Source organism: Gasterosteus aculeatus, chromosome Y (genome assembly GCF_964276395.1).
Source record: "Gasterosteus aculeatus chromosome Y, fGasAcu3.hap1.1, whole genome shotgun sequence".
In the NCBI taxonomy this organism is placed as follows: domain Eukaryota; kingdom Metazoa; phylum Chordata; class Actinopteri; order Perciformes; family Gasterosteidae; genus Gasterosteus; species Gasterosteus aculeatus.
The window spans coordinates 7,016,137-7,037,791 of NC_135709.1; the positions used below are offsets into that span (position 1 = coordinate 7,016,137).

General features: G+C 43.7%; 1 protein-coding gene and 1 long non-coding RNA gene across 2 annotated transcripts; both read right to left on the reverse strand.

Annotated features, from left to right (window-relative positions):
• Positions 1-55: 55 nt before the first annotated feature.
• On the reverse strand, positions 56-21,372 carry LOC120812824 (potassium/sodium hyperpolarization-activated cyclic nucleotide-gated channel 3-like). The gene is made up of 8 exons (XM_040169037.2): positions 20,640-21,372; positions 14,383-14,806; positions 10,423-10,584; positions 9,569-9,787; positions 7,874-8,020; positions 7,049-7,289; positions 5,880-6,044; positions 56-3,142 (listed from the first exon to the last, which is right to left on the reverse strand). The coding sequence occupies exons 1-8, from the start codon at positions 21,266-21,268 to the stop codon at positions 1,692-1,694; spliced, it is 3,438 nt and encodes a 1,145-aa protein (XP_040024971.1). The 5' UTR covers positions 21,269-21,372; the 3' UTR covers positions 56-1,691.
• On the reverse strand, positions 11,352-12,268 carry LOC144390958 (uncharacterized). The gene is made up of 4 exons (XR_013454796.1): positions 12,206-12,268; positions 12,023-12,100; positions 11,803-11,921; positions 11,352-11,702 (listed from the first exon to the last, which is right to left on the reverse strand). It is a non-coding gene; the product is annotated as an uncharacterized LOC144390958 (long non-coding RNA).
• Positions 21,373-21,655: the final 283 nt, after the last annotated feature.

The following is a 21,655-nucleotide window of genomic DNA, read 5'->3' on the forward strand; positions in this document are numbered from 1 at the left end:
TTATGTGCCACTCTGCTTCTGAAAAGAAATCAACAGCTAAGACAAGCATCATTGACCATGATATTTTATTGCTTAGGATTCTGTTGCTAAAATAAAATATTCCTAACATACAGAGTTGGTGGGTTTCTCAGATTTGTTGGTTGAAAGGCAGCAAAATGAGAAATTAGAGAATATGAGAAATAAGTAATAGATGAGAGACTGACACCTCCTCTCCTACATGAATAGAATCAAACTAACACCCGCCTTCAACCCGAGCTGATGCCCCTGGCAGGTTGTGCGGTGGAGCGGGGTTGGAGGAGAATAGCGATGAGGAATTGATCTAGCCCATTGGCAGTGACTGATAGTATCTTTTCCCTCGATGGGAGTCACAGCATATAATTCAGGTTCAATAACCAGGCAGCCAAAGCCAGTGGACGGAATCTTCGGATGAATGGATCTGCTCGCAGCTCCTCATCGGCAACAGGTCCACAGCGTGAGAGAGAAAGGTATTGTCTAAACATGAACTTATTAACAAGAAGAAGGATTTAAGAGTCTTATTTTTAAAAATAAGTCTGTAATACACTTCTTATTGACTCAGCATAGCATCACAAACCAGCAATTGTTGGGTGTCAAATGTTACAATCAATGTAAAATGAAAGGGGTAAATATGCAGCAGTATGTGACCCTTCAGGGCTTCTCGTTAACCAAATGTCCAAGGGACCGTGTTTAGCCCGTGTTTAGCCCTTTGACTGCAAGAAACATTCAGATCGGTCCTAGTGCATTGCTGGTTACAGGATGTTTGATTATCCACAATTGCTTTTATTCCATTGAATTCCCTAGTTTTTAATCTGTTCTCACTGAAAAAATGATCTCACTCATTGATTCAAGTGCTTCTATTCAAAGTATATTTTTAAACCCATAAAAACTCCACCGATTATTGCATCCTATGTTGATGGCACAAAGTCTGTACCAAAGTTAGTCAGACTGAAATTAGTTGCCATCAGTTGTGCGTCTCGCCCTGGAGTTCAACGCATTCAAAAAATAAATGCCACTTCCCCCACTTAGACAGACAAACATTACATTACATTCATTACTTCAGTTTTTTTTAGCGTGATCTGATTTGTGTGACCCATTTGGGCATGCAATATTGCTGCAAAGCTATCTTGGAAGACATGGCGTCATCAAACCATAACATCTCTGAAACAAGCAAAGTGCACTGTCTCTTGGCTAATCTCTTAGTAACTCTGTCTTCACACGACACGCTCGGTGGTGGGTAAGGACATAAATAAGGACAATCTCTTTTGGCTTCAATCATATCTGGATACAGCTGTGGACAAATTGTCAAACTAAATGGGTGTAGCTAAAGAGGTTACACAACGTTGGCTGAATAATGGGGTTCAAACTAAATACTTACAACAGAGTTTGGCTGTAATGTAATACACAGAACAATGTATATTTTATGAGGTGCTATATATACCCACCAATAGGTTTTTCGATTGTTTTACTATATTCAAAGATGCAATATCCTGTAGAAAAAAATATCCAACATTGACCATGATTATCCCCCATCTGTGTCTAATTTAAAATGGAACCACCGATCTCTAATCTGGATAGAATAACACACCCTCCTTAAAAATGTAGTGGTTAGAACAACGCCAGTAAGAAGATGACCATTCTTCAGTTCAGGTATTAAAGGAGGGTGTGTCTGAATCTTACAACTTAGACGGGAGTTTGGACAACTTTTGTTCGGCCTCTAAGATCTCAGTGGGGGTCCTGGCCTGGGAAGAGGGAACACCAACTGACTGGTTCTGAGGTTCAGTCCCCGAATGCGTCCGACTAACGGCAACTTGACCGAGGATTTGCTCGTAGGGGTTGCTGCCAGCCACGGGTGGGGAGAAGGGGCTGGTCCCCCCTGTGACCCGTTCTGAACCACTGCTCTTGGCCAGAGGCCTTTCCTGGTGTAAAGAGCTGTGGGGGCCAGAGACCGTCTTTATTTCCCGGAGAGAGAGATCCACTGAGGACTCGGCCCTTTCTTTGAGGATACAGGCCACAGTGCTGGGGAGCTCACTGTGGTAAACTGTCTTCGCCCTCACAGGGCTCTGCATGCAAGGACTATGGACGGGAGGCGTGTAGCAGGGCGAGGCTTTGGCGGAGCCATACTGGGCCAGGGAGGCGAGGGCCGAGTGCTCGGCGAGAACCCGGGGGAGGAAAACCGACTGGATACCTCCGAGGCTTTCCTGCGCCAGGTAGGCTGCGGCACCAGATACAACTGCAGATCCTGGCGGAATAAATCCAGTGGATGTCTGAGCGCTGGTGATGAAAGGAAAATGCGCGAGGTTCAGACCACCGGCTCGGTCATGACTGTACCCCATCTGTTGCATGGGGGCATAAGAGGGCTGAGGCAGCTGGCTTAGTATGGGGCCTACTGAGCTGGAGATGAGAGGGTTTATACCGGAGGCAGAGGGGGCTGGGAATCTCACTGGCGCCCCCTGCTGGAGTAGACCTATTGGATGTGGCGGAACGGTTATGGCACCGTGTAAGGGCTGGAGCTGAGCAGAGCGGGTGTAGGAGACAGTGGTCTGGCCAATGGGGAAGACTGCGCCAATACACGAGTAGAGAGGGTGGTGCGGGAGATGGTGTGAAGGTAGAGGCTGCAGGCTGCTAGTGAAGATGGGCTGGGACGACAGTGTGGGTGACACGGGCCCTGCTGCCAGATGCTGTGCCCTGAGAGACGCCTGGGTGTGCGTCTCAATCCCTGATCGGATTTTGTTGAAACTGACCGGAGAACCGAGCCCTGAACCACAGCTACTGGACATATTTGTTCCACGGTGGACTTTCCTTGGATAACCCGTGGGGTCCTTCATGGAGCCCAGCGCCAGGGGATGGTGGAAGTGGATGGGAGGCAGCTGGGAGTGGGGGGCTAAAACCAGAGCCAGCGGGGTGGTGGCAGCTTGAATCAGTGGGGCCCAGATGACCGGGGTGGGTGATGGGGGAGCAGGGACAGGGTGAAGACTCGGTGGGCTGGTCTGGATCAGCTGCGTGCAATGGGCCATGTTGCGGTCATGTTGCACAATTCTTTGGATGATCTCGGTCTCTTGGAAGTTTAAAGTGCCAGAACTTTGGTGATGCTGGACTTTATTCTGCAGAACAGAGCTCCTCTTCCCTGTTAGAAAACCAAAAGAAAGATCATGCGATTGTATTTTTCATTAATGGGAACGTGTACTGTTATATTATGAAAATGACTACTCTTCAGCTGCCTTGAATTATTGAAGTAAATAGCGTAATTGGGATAATACGTGGCACAGCATGGCATTAAATGTCCATATATCAGTCAAAGTATTATATAAGGCAGAGCAGGATCCAAAACATAAAATGTTTCCTACTCAATTCTCCTCTAGATCGGGGGTCTTCAACGTTTTTCAGGCCAAGGACGCCCAAACTGATGGCGAGATGGAGCAGGGGCTCCCTATTGTACAGAGTGAACCGAATGAACCGGTGCCCAGCTTGGGAGAGCTCCTGTGGCGCAGCTGAATGTGTGCATTGTGGACTGAAAGATAACGTCTTCTCCACCAATTGATCCAATCGCTATAATATGTTGGATTAATGTTAATGTGTATGTAGAGACAATAAATACAATTCTGATTCTGAAGACAAAAAAAAATTGGTTGAATTTTTTTTTTTAATTGTCTTATCAACTAAAAATTTCACGACCCAGTACCTCCGCGGATCCCCTGTTGAAGACCTCTGCTTTGAATTCTGTATTAATGACTTGCATACAGAATTAATTTGATATAAATATGTCTAATATAAAATGGTTATTATCATCAGAAATCAGGAATCAGGTAACATTTATTGCCAGACATACATGGAATTTGACTTGGCGGTTGGTGCATAACAGCAGACAGTACGACAATGGACAACAAAACAACAAAAAAAAGTGCAAGAGGAATAAAATAAAATATAATGCTATGGGTTAGTAATATAAGGCGACCGGTGGAATGTCAGAGTCAGTGACTGACGATAGGAAGAAACTGTTGGTGTGGCATGAGGTCTTCGTCCTGATGGACCTCAGCCTCCTGCCAGATGGAAGGGGCACAAACAGGTTTTGTCCAGGGTGAGATGGGTCGGCCACAATCTTTTTAGCTCGCTTCAGAGTGCTGGAGGCGACCAAGTCCTAGAGAGACAGTAGATTGCAGTCGATGATCCTCTCTGCAGAGCGAATGACGCGCTGCAGCCTGCCCTTGTCCTTGTATGGCGTCAAATCACTGTCAAAATTTGAGAGCGCAAATCAGATAGATGCGTGCACGTAAATCAAACATCCGCGAGCAAATCTCCGTCTTGCGCTCGAAGGTGTTTTCTACTGCGCTCGCTGTTGTTATTTTTGTCAGTAAAGGCTGGGGCATGCTTCTGCTTCTGCGTCTGCGTCATTGCGTCGACGCACTTATTTCAATTCATGGTTCTAAAAGTCTTGCGTGTGTTGCAGAGCAATTCACCTCCAGAACAACAGGTGGAGTAACGTGTTTTTTTTGAAGACGACATAGAGAGTCACGTCTTTGTGAGTGGAAGTCGTTGGTTTGTTTATTTATTTATCATAGACTTTATTGCCCCGTGCATCGCCACTGCTGCTTTTCATCATGGACACATTTGTCCCGTACTTTCCTCCACAACTTTGTTCCCCTCGACCGGCAAACTGGCGTTTGCAGAGATCTCCCTCCATAAATCCAACCCGCTTATACAACCCGCCAATGACGGCTTGTATAAGCGGTCATATTTACGCATTTCTTCCGACTAAAGCTCTTCAATCTGATCTGATCATCAGATCAAAGCTTTTGATCATGGTGACTGGCTCTGCCCCCTTACTGTCAAAAAGAACAACAACGAGCACGTAGAAAACACCTTTGAGCGCGAGCAGAGATTCGCCTCGCGAGCGAGGAAGTTCTCGTTCCGCGAGAGAGCAGATATCTCGCGCGAGACGGAGATTTGCTCGCGGATGTTTGATTTACTGATGTTCAGCTCCCACTTGAGGTCCTAGGTGATGATGGAGCCCAGGAAATCGAAGGAATCATCAGTGGTGACGGGGGACTCACCCAGTGTGATGGGGGAAAGAGGGACTCTGTTCTTCCTAAAATCCACAAACATCTCCGCTATCTTTAGAGCGTTGAGCTCCAGGCTGCGAACTGCAGGGGATCCAGGAGGGGGTCAGTGAGGGTCTTCAGGTGGGACAGGACTGGCCGTTCAAAAGATTTCAGAGTCAGGGCGACGGGCCTGTAGTCAGTAAGTCCTGTGATCCTGGGATTGTTGGGAACAGGGATGATGGTGGAGGCTTTGAAGCAGGCTGGTATGTGGCATTCCCCAAGGAGGTGTTGAAGATGACAGATGATCACCGGAAACAGCTGGTCAGCACAATGCTTCAGCGTGCGGGGGGAGACGAAGACCGGACCGGCTGCTTTGCTGGGGGTTTGTCTTTTAAAGAGCCGGTTAACGTCTCTCTCCAAAATAGAGAGGGTCGTTACTGGTGAGGGAGGTGGGGGAGGGGAAGGTGATACAGAGGTGTGAGCCCCTGATGGAATGGAGGAGAGACAACTACATGTTGTTTTATCACACAGTTTAGTAGGTTCCTGACTGAAGAAAATCATCCATGCAAAGATTACGGATGCATTAGTTATGTAGGAATGACTAATTACTAACTTACTTGAATCAACTTTGAGAGGCATGATTAATAATATTTTCTTCGAAACATCTCATTTCATTTTCATGAACTAAAAATAAAAAAATGATCAAATCAATTAATCCTTGACTGCTCCTGACAATTTGTTACATCAGAAGAAGCACGCAAAACAAAAATCTAATTAATCATAATTAAAAGTAAAACATGAAACTTGCTCAGGCAAAGGACTCACTGATGCGGTCTAGGCGGTCAAGAGCGACGATCTCAAAGGCCCTCCTCATTATGGGATACTCCTCCAGCACCTCATCAAAGTTGTCCACTGACAGAGAGTAGAGCCGACAGTAGTTTTCTGCTCGCACACTTGCTGTCCTCCTGCCTCTGGTGAGCAGGCAGATCTCTGCAGGGAGGAGATCGGGGTAAAGTACAAGGATTTGTAACATTATTTTAAAAGACTCAGTGAAAGTATGAAACATTAGTAAGTAAGAAACAAAGTATTTTTTGAATGGATATATGAATTATTGTATAATGATTTTCTATTTCTTTCCAATGTGTGATGGGTTACATTGCAGCCAAATTTATATTTTTTAGCTGCATTCATCAAAGGAAAGGCAAATACAGTATTATTAGTGTGAAACGATTAAACATGAATAGGCTGTTGCCTCTGAAACTCACAGATGGAGCACCTAATTCAATTTCTGCAGCTTACAGTTTGTCCTGACCTCATCGGTCGTGCCAGATCAGAAAAAAATGAAATAATGCACCATTTTTAAAAAGTGGACATATTTTTTAGCACAGGCATATTGAGGATATAGACACAAACACACACAGTCTCACACGGTTTCTCTTTTAAATACATTTCTATATCAGCGTGTGTGTGTTTAGCTGTGTTAGCAAGTCTACATATTCAATATTTCATGGTTAATATATCACCAGGTTGCATTAAATTGTAAATACATACAAGTATACTTAGGAATAATTACTAGGCTTGTCAGATCACCCCGCAATAAAAGTAAGTTATACATTTATATTTCTTGATAGATATTTGATGAAATGTCCCCTTTTTACACAGTGGGTTACAGACCGTGAGGCGATGTAACGTAGGCAACAACAAATTGAATGTTCTGGATTTCAGCTTTAAATCTGCTGTTAACAGCACAAATAGAATCAAAGATCACAAAGCTTAGCCCCTCTTAGTCCAGAGACCTTTTAAGGAGATAATGTGGACAATTTTTTCCCATCTATAATAGTCAGGAAAGTTAATCTGCTGAGTGCCGAAGCAAAATAAATGATAACAAATCACACTATTGGTACTCCTTCATATACATCCAAACTAACCCTGCGCCACTGACCGAGTATTTTAGCATGCAGTACACCCAGCAGGTTGTGTGCTGCAGACATTACCTCCAAAATAAGAGCCATCAGACAGCTTGTTGTCATTGCTTTTCTTGGTCAGGACACTGACGATACCGTGCTGGATGAAGTACATCTTCTTGCCGATGGTTCCCTCTCTGATGATGTAGTCGGCCGGCTGGAAAACCTCGAAGTGCAGTTTGGTCAGCATGGAGGTAACAAAGTTTGGATCGGCGTTGGCAAAAAGAGGCATGGAGGCCACTAGTTTGCGACAGTTAAAGTTGATGATCTCCTGCAGATGGACACAAAAGCGTGTTTTAGATTTCAAAGCAAGGCCTCGCATCCTAAATGGCTGTACAACTTCATGTGTACATTGCAACAATAATGAAAGTAGGGCGGTTAACGGCTTAGTTCTCCGTTAATAAGGTTATCGGACCTTATAAATGTCCAGCTAATGCTAATCAGATTACATGACTATTAACATCATCCTGCAAAGTAAGGGGGTCATATTAGATTTATTTAAAAAAAACAATTTATAGAAAACATGCTCACTTCATCAAAAAACGCAAGCCATTTTTAAGCCTTTTTAAGCTGTATGTACATATGTAGTATTTCTTTTTTGTAGCAGCCTCCATTTAAGGGCGCAAACAAAAGGATTTATAGTTGTTGACTAATATGTCAATTAACACTTGTATCTGCTGACATCTATGTCACATTGTTATAAAAAAGATTTATTTAAGATTTTAAACTGCTAATAAATTATAATTATAAAAATGAAAAAGTAAAGAGTTAACAATCTTTCATTTAGTTGTGATACATATCAGCAGTTTTATTGTCACCAATACAGCAACAACATGCAGTCCGATGACTGCTTGCCTCTCTCAGTGGCTCATTCAGCTCCTCCAGAATGCTTTCCTCGTCAAACATCTTTCCCTGATAGCGATGTTCGTAGTATTCGTGGATCCTCTGCCGCATGTCGGCAGGGAGCTTGTGGAAGGACATGTACTGCTCCACCTGCTTATACTGCAACAACAAAACAATTATTACATTTAAGAAATACTAATAAAAACAATACCAACACCACAAATGCAGATAATAATAGTAGTTATTAATTGCTTGAATAAGTATCAAAGTCAGGAACTGCAAGAGAAAATGCAGTCATGTCAGAATTTATATATTAATGTCATTGATGTGTTGGCTCAGAGGTGGACTATGCTGTGTCTCATTACATTAACAGTCACCTATCAGTGAAACCTGCCCACAGAGCGATGCTTTGCCTCCGTCCCATCTGACAAATGCGGTTGCACCGTGCAGGCTGCAGCTAATAACATTAACTACTGTGTCCTTCAGCGGTGTACTCGGCCAGCAAAGCATCACGAATGGCGTGTGTGAGTTATGTCCTGCTAGAAGTTGCTGTTTAACTGTTATCAACTAACTTTTTCACCAAGTGCCTCACATAAATACATTACATTACATCACATGTCATTTAGCTGATGCTTTTATCCAAAGCAACTTACAATACGTGCATTCAACCATAGGGATACAAACTCAGAAGAACAAGAAACAAGAAAGTGCAATTTTGCCAATTTACAATTTGCTATAGAGAAGTGTCGTTACAAGTACAATTTAAGTGCTACAATTTGTTAGTCTTTAGTCGAGGTAGAGTCTGAAGAGGTGTGTCTTTAGTTTGAATATGTGAAGGCTCTCTGCGGTCCTGGTGTCTTCAGAGAGCTCGTTCCACCATTTCGGAGCAAGGACAGCAAAGAGTCGTGATCTAGTTGAGTGTTTTGCTCTCAGTGAGGGAGGGACGAGCAGTTTTGCAGATGCAGAGTGGAGAGTGCGGGTCGGGATGTAGGGTTTGACCATGTCCTGGATGTAAGCTGGACCCGATCCATTCACAACATGGTACATGAGCACCAATGTTTTGAACTGGATGCGGGCAGCCACTGTCACGCGCCTGTGCTGACACAACCAATAGACACAGACACAGAGCAGACAGGCCACAGTGGGACAAAGCATGCAACCGGCTGCAATCATCCTAAAGTCCCCCCCCCCGCCCCACCCCCCCGTGAACCATCAGAAAATAACGTTTTATTGTTATGATTCATGGCTTTGTTCTCAATAATGCCAGCCCCTCTCTTTGTTCACTCTTTAGATCACGCAACCACTACTCACACACACTCTCTTTCTCCCTCACTCACTCTCTTAAACAATTTAAATCAGTTAAGGGATAAATATTCAAATACTTAACTTAAGCACAACCAGACTTACCACTAGTAAAATAATTCCAAATCTACTTCAATCTTCAAAAGTATACGGACCATCAGATAACTGTACTGAAATTTAAGAAGAAGTTATGACCCGTGTTGCGGATGTGTTATTATGCATTAAATTATTGCATAATTAATATTGATGCATTCCTACATAAGCCAAATTGTACTGGTGTAGTGTGGACGGGTGAAGCTAATATGAAATTATTCATATTGTTGGCTATATCTTTGAAATTAGCCTAAAAGGGCATTAGATCTTATAAAGTGTATTGTCTTTGGAAGGCCGAGAGCAAACACCAACCTTTTCCTGGTACTGCCTCCTGGAGGAGTCCAGAGACTGAATGAGGGAGGTCGCGTGCCCCACAAACATGGCAAAGCAGGTAGCGCCCACAATCATGCTGAGGATGGTGAGCCACACGTCGGCCATGCCGATGGGGGGGTACAGGCCGTACCCGATGCACAGCATGTGACTCATGGCCTTGAACAGGGCGTAGGAGTATTGCTGACCCCAGGTGTCATTCTGTAGAAGACGTAGAGGAGGAGGGAGAAATCAGCGGATCACTGGGAGCCTTTTTACAGTTTAAGATCAAATGATGACACCTCCATTGTCCAGGGTCTCGGCCTCCTGCACCTACAACAACACCTTACAAATTATCATTACAGGCTTGATGTATTCTTTGGTGTAAATCTATTTTAGCTTACAGCATACTTATTAATATACTCTGTACTTTCTTTCCTTTCTTTGGTTTACTGTAACGCCTGATGAAGAAAAGATTCACGCTATCATATTTGAGAGGCTGAAACCAATGTTTAAACAAATCAATGAATTGAATGATTGCATCTACAAGCACACAATGTAACATCATCATAGTACAACTCTATAGAAACAAATAGAGACAACTCTTTATTGTTTTTATTAAAGTATCTCATTATTAACCAATCAAAATATTGTTGTGAAGTTTTTAAGCAGCTACAGACTAGGTTTGAAAACTACAACAATTAAAAAAATATCCACAACAAATGATGCAAATTCATGACACAGGCACAGGATGTCATATATTTCCAACAGAGACCCACTTACTTATAACAGCAAAACAAGCACTGAAAAATAAACAAAAGGTTAGTGTTTTTGAGGGGACACCATCTACCACTTACCACCATCTTGTTTCTTGTGACCCAGCAGTCAGAAGGGAAGTCCTGCAGCATGGGTACCAGGAACTGCAGACAGCCGTCCCAGTGGCACAGCAGCAGCATCATACCAATCAGGTTCATGATGCGCACCATGGCGCTGGCCAGATCATAGGTCATATGGAAAACCTGTAACAGATATCAGTGTTAATAAAACTGAAAGAACAAATTAAAATTCTCTATCATGCAATCAGAGAATTGAAATGGACAATGGGTGCTTTGAGGACCTATTGTCACACCGGTCTCACATCGGACCACATTGTTTTTAATCTTCTGCAGATAACCAGAGGCAGTGTGATGTAATCATTTGCAAGCAACATTAATGGCCAATGGGGGCAGTCTCAGGTGGAATCACTGCATGAAAAGTGAGATTTTTGTCACCGTAAACGCCTGTAAATCTCCCTAATTTACGACAATTTACGACAATTTGCAACCCGCGGACGACGCGTTTGTCTGTGCCAAAAATTGTCGGAAACGAACCATGACGTAGGTGGAGAGCTGGCGGAGGTGCGAATGGCCCGATTTAGCAAATGAATGCAGCGAAACTGCGGGTGGCTGAGCCGAGTGGGCTTGAATATCCTTACTCCTTATTGGATGAAACCACAACTTACTAACAAATAAAATCACTCGTGATTGGCAGCAAAACCACACCTGGGCAGACCAGGCTTGAGTTTCCTCGTTCATGATTGGATGAAACCACAACTTTCAATCACTCGTGATTGGTTGGCAGATCTGTCGCTATTGGTCACCCGCCTCATTTTATTTATATATATTTATATATTCATATTATGCTGTATATTCATTTCATGGTTATCCTATGTAGGCTACTGCACTATTATTAGGATACCAACCAGGACATCAATGAATTTATAGAGAAAATGAACATTTGCCACATGTTTATGCAAAGAAAGAGCTTTATTAACAACACACAAACAACAACTACATACAAAGTGAGGATCTGCCCACACTTGGGTAAAGGCGGTTTAAAAAACTACAGCTCAGTAAACTGTCACTGGCGCCGTGTTGTTCAAGGCAAGTCGTTTGTGCAGGCGCCTAGTGTGTGCGGGGCTCTGTATTTCTGAGTCGCCTCTAACCGGGACTGCACTCAGAAATGGCGGCGACAGTGCAATCCATCCCGAGACCCCGCCAACAACGCCATCCTCTCCGTCCGACGTGAGCTCTATGGTGGCGGATTTCCAGAGTTCCACTTCGTCATCAGCCAGCACACTTTGTCTCGATTCCAGCAGCTGTAAAAACAACAATGAATCAGTACTGTGCGATGCGATGCGTACGGACACAACACATCTATTAATGCACCTGAAAAAAAGTCAGCAAATAAACTCTGACCCTCTTTCCTCTCACTCGACTCCGCGCTGAATTCTTCGCAGCTTCCGCCCGCAATGAGTGTTCCGGCTGGGAAAACATGAAGCTCCTGCGTACCGTCTCAAAATACGTCTCACAGGCGGCTGGAAAACAATTAAATGAGTGTGGTATGAATAAAAAAAATCAAACGCAAGTCACAGTGACATTTAACAAGGAAGGAGAAACAGTAAACAGTGTCACTTACACACAATGACGTCGTCTAAATCTGGACTTTTCCCGGAGCAAATACGAGGTCACCGCCTCATTATGAGGCGAGATTAGTCTGTGAAAAGAAAATGTAACAGTTATGATCGGTATCCAACCTATGTTATCTATACGTATATATTTCCTTATAGCGCAGAATGAAAGCATATTCTTTAAATCTTACCCTCGCTCCGGTTCGTGGCGCCTGTAATTCGTCTCAGAGTTGTGAAGACGGCGCACCGCTTCCTGTAAACAACACAGCAAAGAAAATACACTTTAATAAAGAGGTTTCTGCTCACTTGTAAGGCTACTAGGCTACTCTTAGCTTTCATTTTAGGCTACGCTACTTTTAGCTTAGCTCGCAGTCATCGAACGTATTCTTACCGCTATCTTGGGATTGTGCGCCCGTCTCCTCTTCTTTGAGTCAGTACCTCTAGAGCCGCCAACCTCTACTCTATGGACAGCAACCTGGAGCGTCCCGAACGCTCCAGTGGAGCGAACCGCTCGTTGATATCGGAAGTTTGTTGTTGGAGTTGACGAGACAATCCACTGAGAGCATTCAGCAGTTTCTTCTCGTCTGTCTGCGGACTGGCCGAAAGTTGCTGACCGCCGAGAGGAGTTGAAGGCGAGTTGAACGCGAGACGTCGTCCAGCCATTATTCCCGAACCAGAAAAAAACAAACAAAGGAACTGGAGATACAGTTCTTCTGAATATAGTAACACAAACGTGCCTGTTTGTATGCTCGTCTTGCAAGTACTGCTGTCTGAGTCATGCCTATGACCTCACACGTGATTGGACGAGGAGTCTAAGTGTCCTCCAATCACATACGAGGTTATTGTTATACGGAAGGACCAGTATTTTAGGAAGTAAAATGGTTTGGACTTTGTCGTGCAATGAAACAGCTGATATGCTTTATGTAAAGCAGTGTTTTGGTGTCAGCAGAACGACTTTCCCTAGAAAACTGTCTCCATTCCACTTTCTCCATTCCACCAAACACTCTTGGATGAGTCTGACAGACATGCAATGTTGACAATGTATCATCAGATGTACCATTGTGTCACTGAGGTTGAATGTTTTGCCATGACATGTAAACGGGTAACATATATGAATGTAACTTACTCAATTGATAGATGCAGAGCATAAAGGTCAGCATATGTTTATGCTAAGTGATGTGGAAACACTAACAGTTTTGAGGAACCCGTCCTTGACCCTCTAGCAGAATTACGACCAGCCATTATAAAGCAGTTTATAGTTGTTAATGTTGTGTCAAAGAGTACGGCATTTAAACATGTACTTGCTCAAGTTTCCTGGCTTCATCCCCACCCGGACAGACATTTTTATAGAAAGCCAATAGAAGTTTGGGGCTTGCAGACACGTCATACCCAGCATAATTTCTGCCAGTTGAGCGCATTGCTAGAAGATGTGTGGTTAATACATCCTCTGTGCATTTAAGTAAGACCAAAGAAAAGATCACTGTAGTCCTGCCACTATGCACTCTAGTTGAGCTCTAGGAGACTGATCTCTACAGACCCCTCATTCTGATTCAAATGTTGTTTGCATGGAATGCTCATTTTATCTTGATTAACACTAATTTTTTTAAGAAGTTATTTTGTGTATCTTTTTTACATAACATTTGCCATTGCTAATGGCGTACACAGTAATCTAGCATATTTGAATTAAATAAATCAATTCAAGCTAAAATGTAAGAGTCTATAATTAGGCTACTGAGCCTGATGTATTTGTACCAGAGATTTTCTTACCTTTTAAAAAAATGTCACCTGGGCTAAAACTCCCTCTGCGACCCTGATTTGCATTTGTATAGCTCACAGCATTTTCATTTACATGTCAAAGCCTCTCCTAGAATTAGGAGGAGGGGGGTCATGGGGGGACAACTGCCAAGGGAGGCAATTTCTGTCAATTTACGGCAAATTGCCGTGAACAGCCGCAAACCTCAAATTCCACAACAATTTACAGTGCCGCATACTGCCGAAAATCCCACTTTTCATGCAGTGAATTATAAAGGTAATTCAGAAAAGGTTGTTATGTCAGTTGGTTGTGTGTGAACCTCAGAGAGAAACCAACCACCGAAATCTACAGAAGATCTGTTTTTAAAACACGCAGGATTACGTATTTTCATTTAAATAAATGTAGTGATACAGACGAGATTACAATTTAGCACGAATCTCCCTAAGTATACCTCTTTAGTCAGAGGACCAACATATTTGGAGTGAGAAATGAATTGAGAATTTGGGGAATTTGTCCTGAACTTGCTGCTGATTCAATTCCCATTCACTGTTGCAGCTCAATTAGCTGGTTTAAAGCTGTGTAAATGAAGATGCACACAGCCTTTCCAAGCTCTACCTCTTCCCACTGGTGGATGTAGCGGATGAGCCTGGAGAGGCGCAGGAGCCGCAGCAGACTAAGGATCTTGGTGAACCGTACGATCCTCAGGGCCCGGGCCGTCTTGTAAAAGTCCGAGTTGATGCGTGTCTCAACAATGAGAAAGATGTAGTCCACTGGTATGGACGAGATGAAATCCACCACAAACCAGGTCTTCAAGTACTTGATCTTAATCTTATGCGGGTCGAGGATGATCTCCGCGTTGTTCTCCCTGACGATGCCCGTGCGGAAGTTGAGGACCAGGTCCATAAGGAAGAAGGTGTCTGAGACCACGTTAAAGACGATCCAGGGTGGCGTGTGCTCGTCCTTGAAGAAGGTGATGCCCACAGGAATGATGATGAGGTTCCCCACCATCAGCAGCAACATAGTCAGATCCCAGTAGAACCTGCAAAACACGGCCACACACGCATAACTCCATAAACCACCGGTTGATGGTCTAAAATCTGTTTGAAAATGCATTGATTAGTTTATGCATGAAATAATATGTTATTTTTGGGGTGTTTTTGGGGTGTTTTTTTGGCAATGGTGTGCTTTAACAGAGGTTAGAGCAGAAATCAAAACATGTCACAACTTTTACATTACATTACATGTAATTTAGCTGACACTTTTATCCAAAACGACTTACAATAAGTACATTCAACCATAGGGATACAAACTCAGAAGAACAAGAAAGCTAACGCTTCACTCAACCTCTAGTTAAATACTCCCTCATTAGTGGAAGCCGGCTATGGCAGCGCTGACGACTCCACCGTCGTTTAGAAGACAAAAGGTTGATTGGCCTCGGCAGAAACTCCTCAAAATGCAAAACATCAATCGCTTGACACCCTAATCAGCGATGGTGTTTTGACAAACTGAGAGTTTAAGGATTCAAGTCGTTTCTGCTTCTCAAATACAAGGTACAATTAACTATCGTTGTCCTTTAACGTCCACCAGGCTCCTTGGGTCATTTCTTGGACAAACTGGACATTCTCCTGTCCAATTTCTCTGAAAATGGCCCTCCGCTCAACCTCCTGGGTGATTTCAACATCCAGAGACAGAAGTCATCTGACCTCCTACTCCTACTTTCTTCTTTTGCTCTGTCACTGAGTCCCTCTCCTCCTACTCACAAAGCCGGCAATTGCCTTGACTACATCTTCGCTAGAAACTGCTCTACCACTAACCTCTCTGTAACTCCACTTCATGTGTCTGACCACTTCTTCGTCTCTTACTCTCCTACTCTCCTACTCTCTATAACTAACGACCCTGCCCCATTGACTGACTCTGTACCTGTTCGTCGCAACATTCGCTCCCTCTCCACTAGCTCTCCCTTGAACTGACTCCTTCTTAGTCTTGCATCTGAACGCTGCTGCAGAGACTCTCCTCTCAACTCTTTCCTCCTCTCTCGACTCTCTCTGCCCTCTTACGACCCGATGGACTGGCAAATCCCCTCCGGCTCTGTCTCAACCGGTGCATGCCATGAGAGCCACCATGCGAGCATCGGAAAGGAGATGGCGTAAATATAAATGACCTGATGACCTGCTTCAATTTCAATCTCTTCTCTTTTCTGCTTCTATTGCTGCAGCCAAAAGCTCTTTCTACCAATGCAGAATGGAATCTTCATTTTCTAACCCCCAAAAACTCTTTTCGATCTTCTCCAACCTCCTCGAACCCCCTAGTCCTTCTCCCCCCTCCACCCTTCTTCCGGGAGACTGTCAATGTAACTAAAACTAAGAAGTATTAAAATGACTAAATTTGACTATGCATTTGTCAATATGCATTTTTCGTCTTAAGACTAAGACTAAATCAAAAATAGCTGCCAAATTAACACTGCTCCGTGCTAACGCCCACTTTGACTGCTAGGAACCTCGGGCGTCACACTCGACAGCCAACTTTCCCTGACTCCCAACATCACTGCGACCACACGATCTTGTAGATGCACACTCTACAACATCAGGAGAATACATCCCCTTCTCACTCAGAAGGCGGCGCAGATACTGATTCAGGCTCTTGTCATCTCCCGCCTGAACTAGTGCAACTCCCTCCTGGCAGGTCTCCCTGCTACCGCCATTAGACCTCTGCAGCTCATCCAGAATGCAGCAGCTTGACTCATCTTTAACCTTCCGAAATTCACTGGTTACCAGTGGCTGCCCGCATCCAGTTTAAAACATTGGTGCTCACGTACCATGCTGTGAATGGATTGGGTCCAGCTTACATCCAGGACATGGTCAACGCTACATCCCGACCCGCACTCTCCACTCTGCATCTGCAAAACTGCTCCCTCACTGAGAGCAAAACACTCGACTAGATCACAACTCTTTGTGGTCCTTGCTCCTAAATGGTGGAACGAGCTCTCTGAAGACACCAGGACCGCAGAGAGCCTTCACATCTTCCACCGCAAACTAAAGACACACCTCTTCAGACTCTACCTCGACTAAAAGACCAACAAATTGTAGCACTTACATTACACTTGTAACGCCACTTATCTATAGCAAATTGTAAATTGGCGAAATTGCACTTTCTTGTTTCTTGTTCTTCTGAGTTTGTATCCCTATGGTTCAATGCACTTATTGTAAGTCGCTTTGGATAAAAGCGTCAACTAAATGACATGTAATGTAATGTAGTGTAAAGTAAATGTCTGTGCAACATGTGGTCGAATACTCAAACTCAAACTCCACTAGATTTAAGTAGATATAGATTGTTCAAATGAGAAGAAGCAATGCAAACAATCAGTTTGAGCATACGCATTAACAAAGGAGGAAATTAGTTAATAATAGAAAATCTTATTCAGTTCAATACTGGGTTCCTGGATGCAAGGGTCGAGAGGGAAATGGGAAATTGGTATTCATCTGAATTGCTCATGAGGGAATATTGTTTTTCACAACTAACCTAATCATCAAGTACCAGCGGCAATGTTCCCTTTTATCTGAAATTTGCTTGTAAAAGGAGGATGTAATGAAATTACTGCAAAAATTACTGCAAAATTGTTTCATTCGAATTCATAGCTCTACTAACCAACGGTGCCAATATTGGTCAAAAATATTCATTTCTAGCTGTTTTAAATAACTATTGAGATATTTGTTTCTTAAAATTTTTCATTTCAGCACCCAATTTGTAACAGAGAAAGATATCAGAGTGCTTTATAATTCACAGGAAGCATATGGCAATGAGCAGCTTGGTGAAACAGGCTAAAGCCAAGCTGTGCAGTGTTTTCTTTACACAAAGCTTGACAGGAGAGCATCATAAAAAAAGAGGGAACCAGTGATCACATTATGGCCCATTGTTCTTATCATATTTCTGTTGTTCTTTGCCAAACAAAGCATTTGTGTTCCTCTCTTCATCTGCCTGACACACTGGTCCTGATTGCACTTTCCCTCTCTCACCAAATCCGCGTTATCTCCTGGGAATCCATGTCATCTCCAGAAGTCAACTCCCATCAGCCAGATGTTGAGTAGTTAGCATTACTGCTCTGCACATGTCATCGTGCTGCAGAACCCCGGAACAGCTGGACCACATTATAAAAAAGAAGGTCTACAGGAGACCATGCATTACCGCCTCTGCAGACAATTTCCGTTTGCTGACTGTGACCTTTTGACTGTGCACACGGCGTTCAGGCCACAAAGATCAACGTGCTAATGCAATCTGGTGCTGCCATCAAAATAAAGGTCACAGTTATGAGGTCTCAAGATCTCTGCTGGTTCAAAAATAAATCTTGCACTATTTGGGTCAGAGTGCAACTATGCTAAAGAGCATGAGAGCACAAAGAGCGGAATAACGAGCAAAGTGAACACAAAAAGGCTTAAAATGGGGAAAGGAGCTTAGATCAATCAGGACAGCTAAAAAGGGATCACATTTGTACTAGAGATAATATATGGAAGTAAATCTGTGTCATCGGATTTTGAAAGAAAAAGGTGATTTTCTAGCACTGAATATTTATGCATTGAAATCATGTATCTGAATGTTTTTCAACGTTAAAATATTCAACTGCAAAAAATTCAACTGCAAAAAATTTGAACCGCCAATAATTCAACGTTAAAATATTGAACTGCAAAAAATTCAACCGCAAAAAATTCAACGCAAAAATTCAATGCAAAAATTCAACTGCAAAAAATGCAACATCCGGGAACCCAAGGAAGAGCAATCGATTCTAAATTCAAGATTGGGAGCGTGTCACGCAGAATGAGCGAGCGCCCCAATGCAACTTCAGCTTGTCGACTATGATGACCGAATTTCAGCCAGTCGGGGTTATGCGTCTGCACACGCTCCGCTAAAGCTCCCCCCCACTACGCTGCAGCGGCTCATATGCTCTACAAGCGCGTTCCTGGTTCCAAAACTCCGCCAATCACTCCTAATAGTTTGTCGAAGCATCCCAGCATCATTAATTCAAAACTAGAAGAAAATCCGTATTCTGATGAGCTGTACGCTCTCGTTTAACTTCGGCTTAGTTCATGTCGTATATAGTTATAGTTATAGTTATGTTTATGTACAAATGTCAGCTGTCTATTACTGAATCTTACAGACACAAACCACACTGATGGTATAAAGTTAAAACACTCAACGAAGCCCCATTATTAATGGACATGGCTAAAATCCGGTCATCAGTCGACAAGCCAAAGTTGTATTTTGCGCGACGCACGCTCCCGATCTTGAATCTAGAATCAATTGCTCCGTTCCTTTTTGCGTTGAATTTTTTGCGGGTGAATTTTTTGCAGTTGAATACTTTAACGTTGAATTTTTTGCGGGTGAATTTTTTGCAGTTGAATATTTTGAAAACCATTAAGATACATGATTTCAATTCAAATTCAATCACCTTTTTCTTTCAAAATCCAATGTCACAGATTTACTTGCATAATAATATCTCTTGATGCTAGAGAGCAGCTGAAGCACAACAGCCGGCATAAAGCTCATTGGCTTAACACACACCTGCACTGTGGCTCAGGCCTACCAGCAATCATATTAACCATATTTACGTGGCGCGCCAGTTCAGTATGTCTGCTGCTGTATTCACGGGCGTCTTTGCTAAAAGAGAGCAGTGGCTTCTGCTTCAAACAACAGATTTTAGAAAGGATGCAAGGAGAGAGGTTTGGTTTGCTGAGCTGATGCACAGTGGTCATGGAAAAAGTGATGGCAGTGGTGATCGGATCCAACAGTTTCTCAGAAGCTAAAAAGATGTAACAGCTGGATGTCCTGATTCCTCTCAACATTATTTTCATTCGAGCCTCTCTCTGTGTTTTGAGTGTTTTGTTGTGTCCCCTCCCCGTCCACACCATCTCTGCTCCATTAGACTAATTGTACTGTAATAATCTCCACTGATGTGTGCTGCTAATATCTCTAATGGTCATGTTACCCCCTTTTGATTAGCCCATTTCCAAGCCCCTGCTGCACTCTCTGTAATCCATTGCTCTCGCTCAATGACCAGAAAAAAAGTGTAATTCAAATGAGTGTAAAAAAAAACTGCAGGGACACACATCGGCATATAACTGGCTGGTGAAAATCTGATGACAGAGAGCCTCATGGTGTCATATGTCAGGAAAATCGCTTGATGGCGGTGATGAACAGAATGCTGGTTTACATGCAGCGTCCGGTGAAATAACGTGCGTGTAATCACGGCACTGTGTGTCTGTTAAATTAGAAAATACAGGTTGAAATTATTCTATTACTCTATCGAGACAACTTTTTGGTAGATTACAATGACATGCACTACTATACTTGGAATGAAATTGTTTTCACTCACAGGCTAATCAAAAGATAGATTTATATATAGTTATATATATAAAAATTGGCTTTCACTGTGCTAATAAAAGATTTTCCATACCAGTCAACCGTTTTAACGTTAGATCAGATGTTTCCCTGTAAGAATTACTTGTATGTGCACTTTTAGAAAAATATATTTTTGTTAGAAATGAAGCCATTCATCTAATCGCGGTGTATGGATTACCGAGGCATATTTGGCTTATGACAGGCTATCACACCTGATTATTACGTTATTGTCACAGTGATGGAAGAAAAGAAAAAAACACTAATGGGGATCAGTGTGTGTATATGATATGAAAGTTATAGTGATCATAGCTGATGGCATGTTATGTCTCGTCCTGATTTTCTGTTCTAAAATGACCCCTTATTCTACATTTCTATGTCAAGCACGCCTAAAAAAAAGGTGTGACAGGATCACTCTTCGCTTTTTTTTCCTTCCAAGTCTGACTGTTTTTTAAAGAAAAGAGGTTTCCTGCACAACAAATTACCTAAAATCACTGTACGGGTGGATTATCCAGAAGCCGGCAGACTTCACCCGCTCCCTCTCATGCTCCACGGCCCTCTCACTCCCCAACATCCGCAGGGAGAACTTGTTGACACCCGGTTGGAGCATCGCCCCAAACTGCCGGTGCATGAAGCCGGCTTGGTACAGCCGTTCGTCCTCGGGTACGATTTGCTCGGTGCCTTCCAACTTAATAAAACTTGACTGGTCAAACACAGAGCCGTGGCCGGCTGCGCCACTCAGACCCCCCGCTGCCCACTGCTGGGCCCCGGGGCTGTTCTCACCGGGGTAACTTTCTCTGACGCCCGCCTCGGGGATGAGGCGCTGCTGCTCCGCCGGATCTGACCCTGCAGGATGCCGCCCGGTGATGGAAGAGACGCTGCCCCGAAATAAGCGAAAGTCCCCGTTCAAGTTAGTCTTAACATTCTTCTCGCTCCTGGCCTCCTCGCCACTCTTGCAACTGGACGCAGGTGAGGGCAAATGTTTTAGCCGAATACTTTTTCTCTTAGTGTCCTTGTCTTCGTTGTCCCCTTCGTCCACCGCGATGGCTTTTTGCCCAATGTTTTGCGGCAAGTTGTACAGCCGTTTGCGCATGGACGACTGGAATCTTTCCATTCTGAAGAAGGAGAAGAGACGCGCTCTAAAGACAGCCCCTGGAAACAGATGGATGAATCCTAAATCTCGTGAGGGTTGCCACCGGAGGCAAACAGTGACGGCGCATCTGCAGGACAGGTTGGATCTGATTTGACGTTGGATCTGACGTGCCTCCCTCCCCGAGTTCAAACATCGAGATGCGTCAACGACATACGCGGCCGCTTCTCGGTCCGAAGGTCACGTTGAAGCCGCCAGCGGGAAATGCGTGTGCGTCCAGCTGAAGCCACGTCGTGCAGACGGGACGCGTGTCGGGATGCTGCATGCTGAGCGTCGGACGTGCCGAAGTGTGAGAGCGCTGCCGCCGAGGTCCTTAATGACAAAGCTGATCTCCACCTCCCCTAAATATCC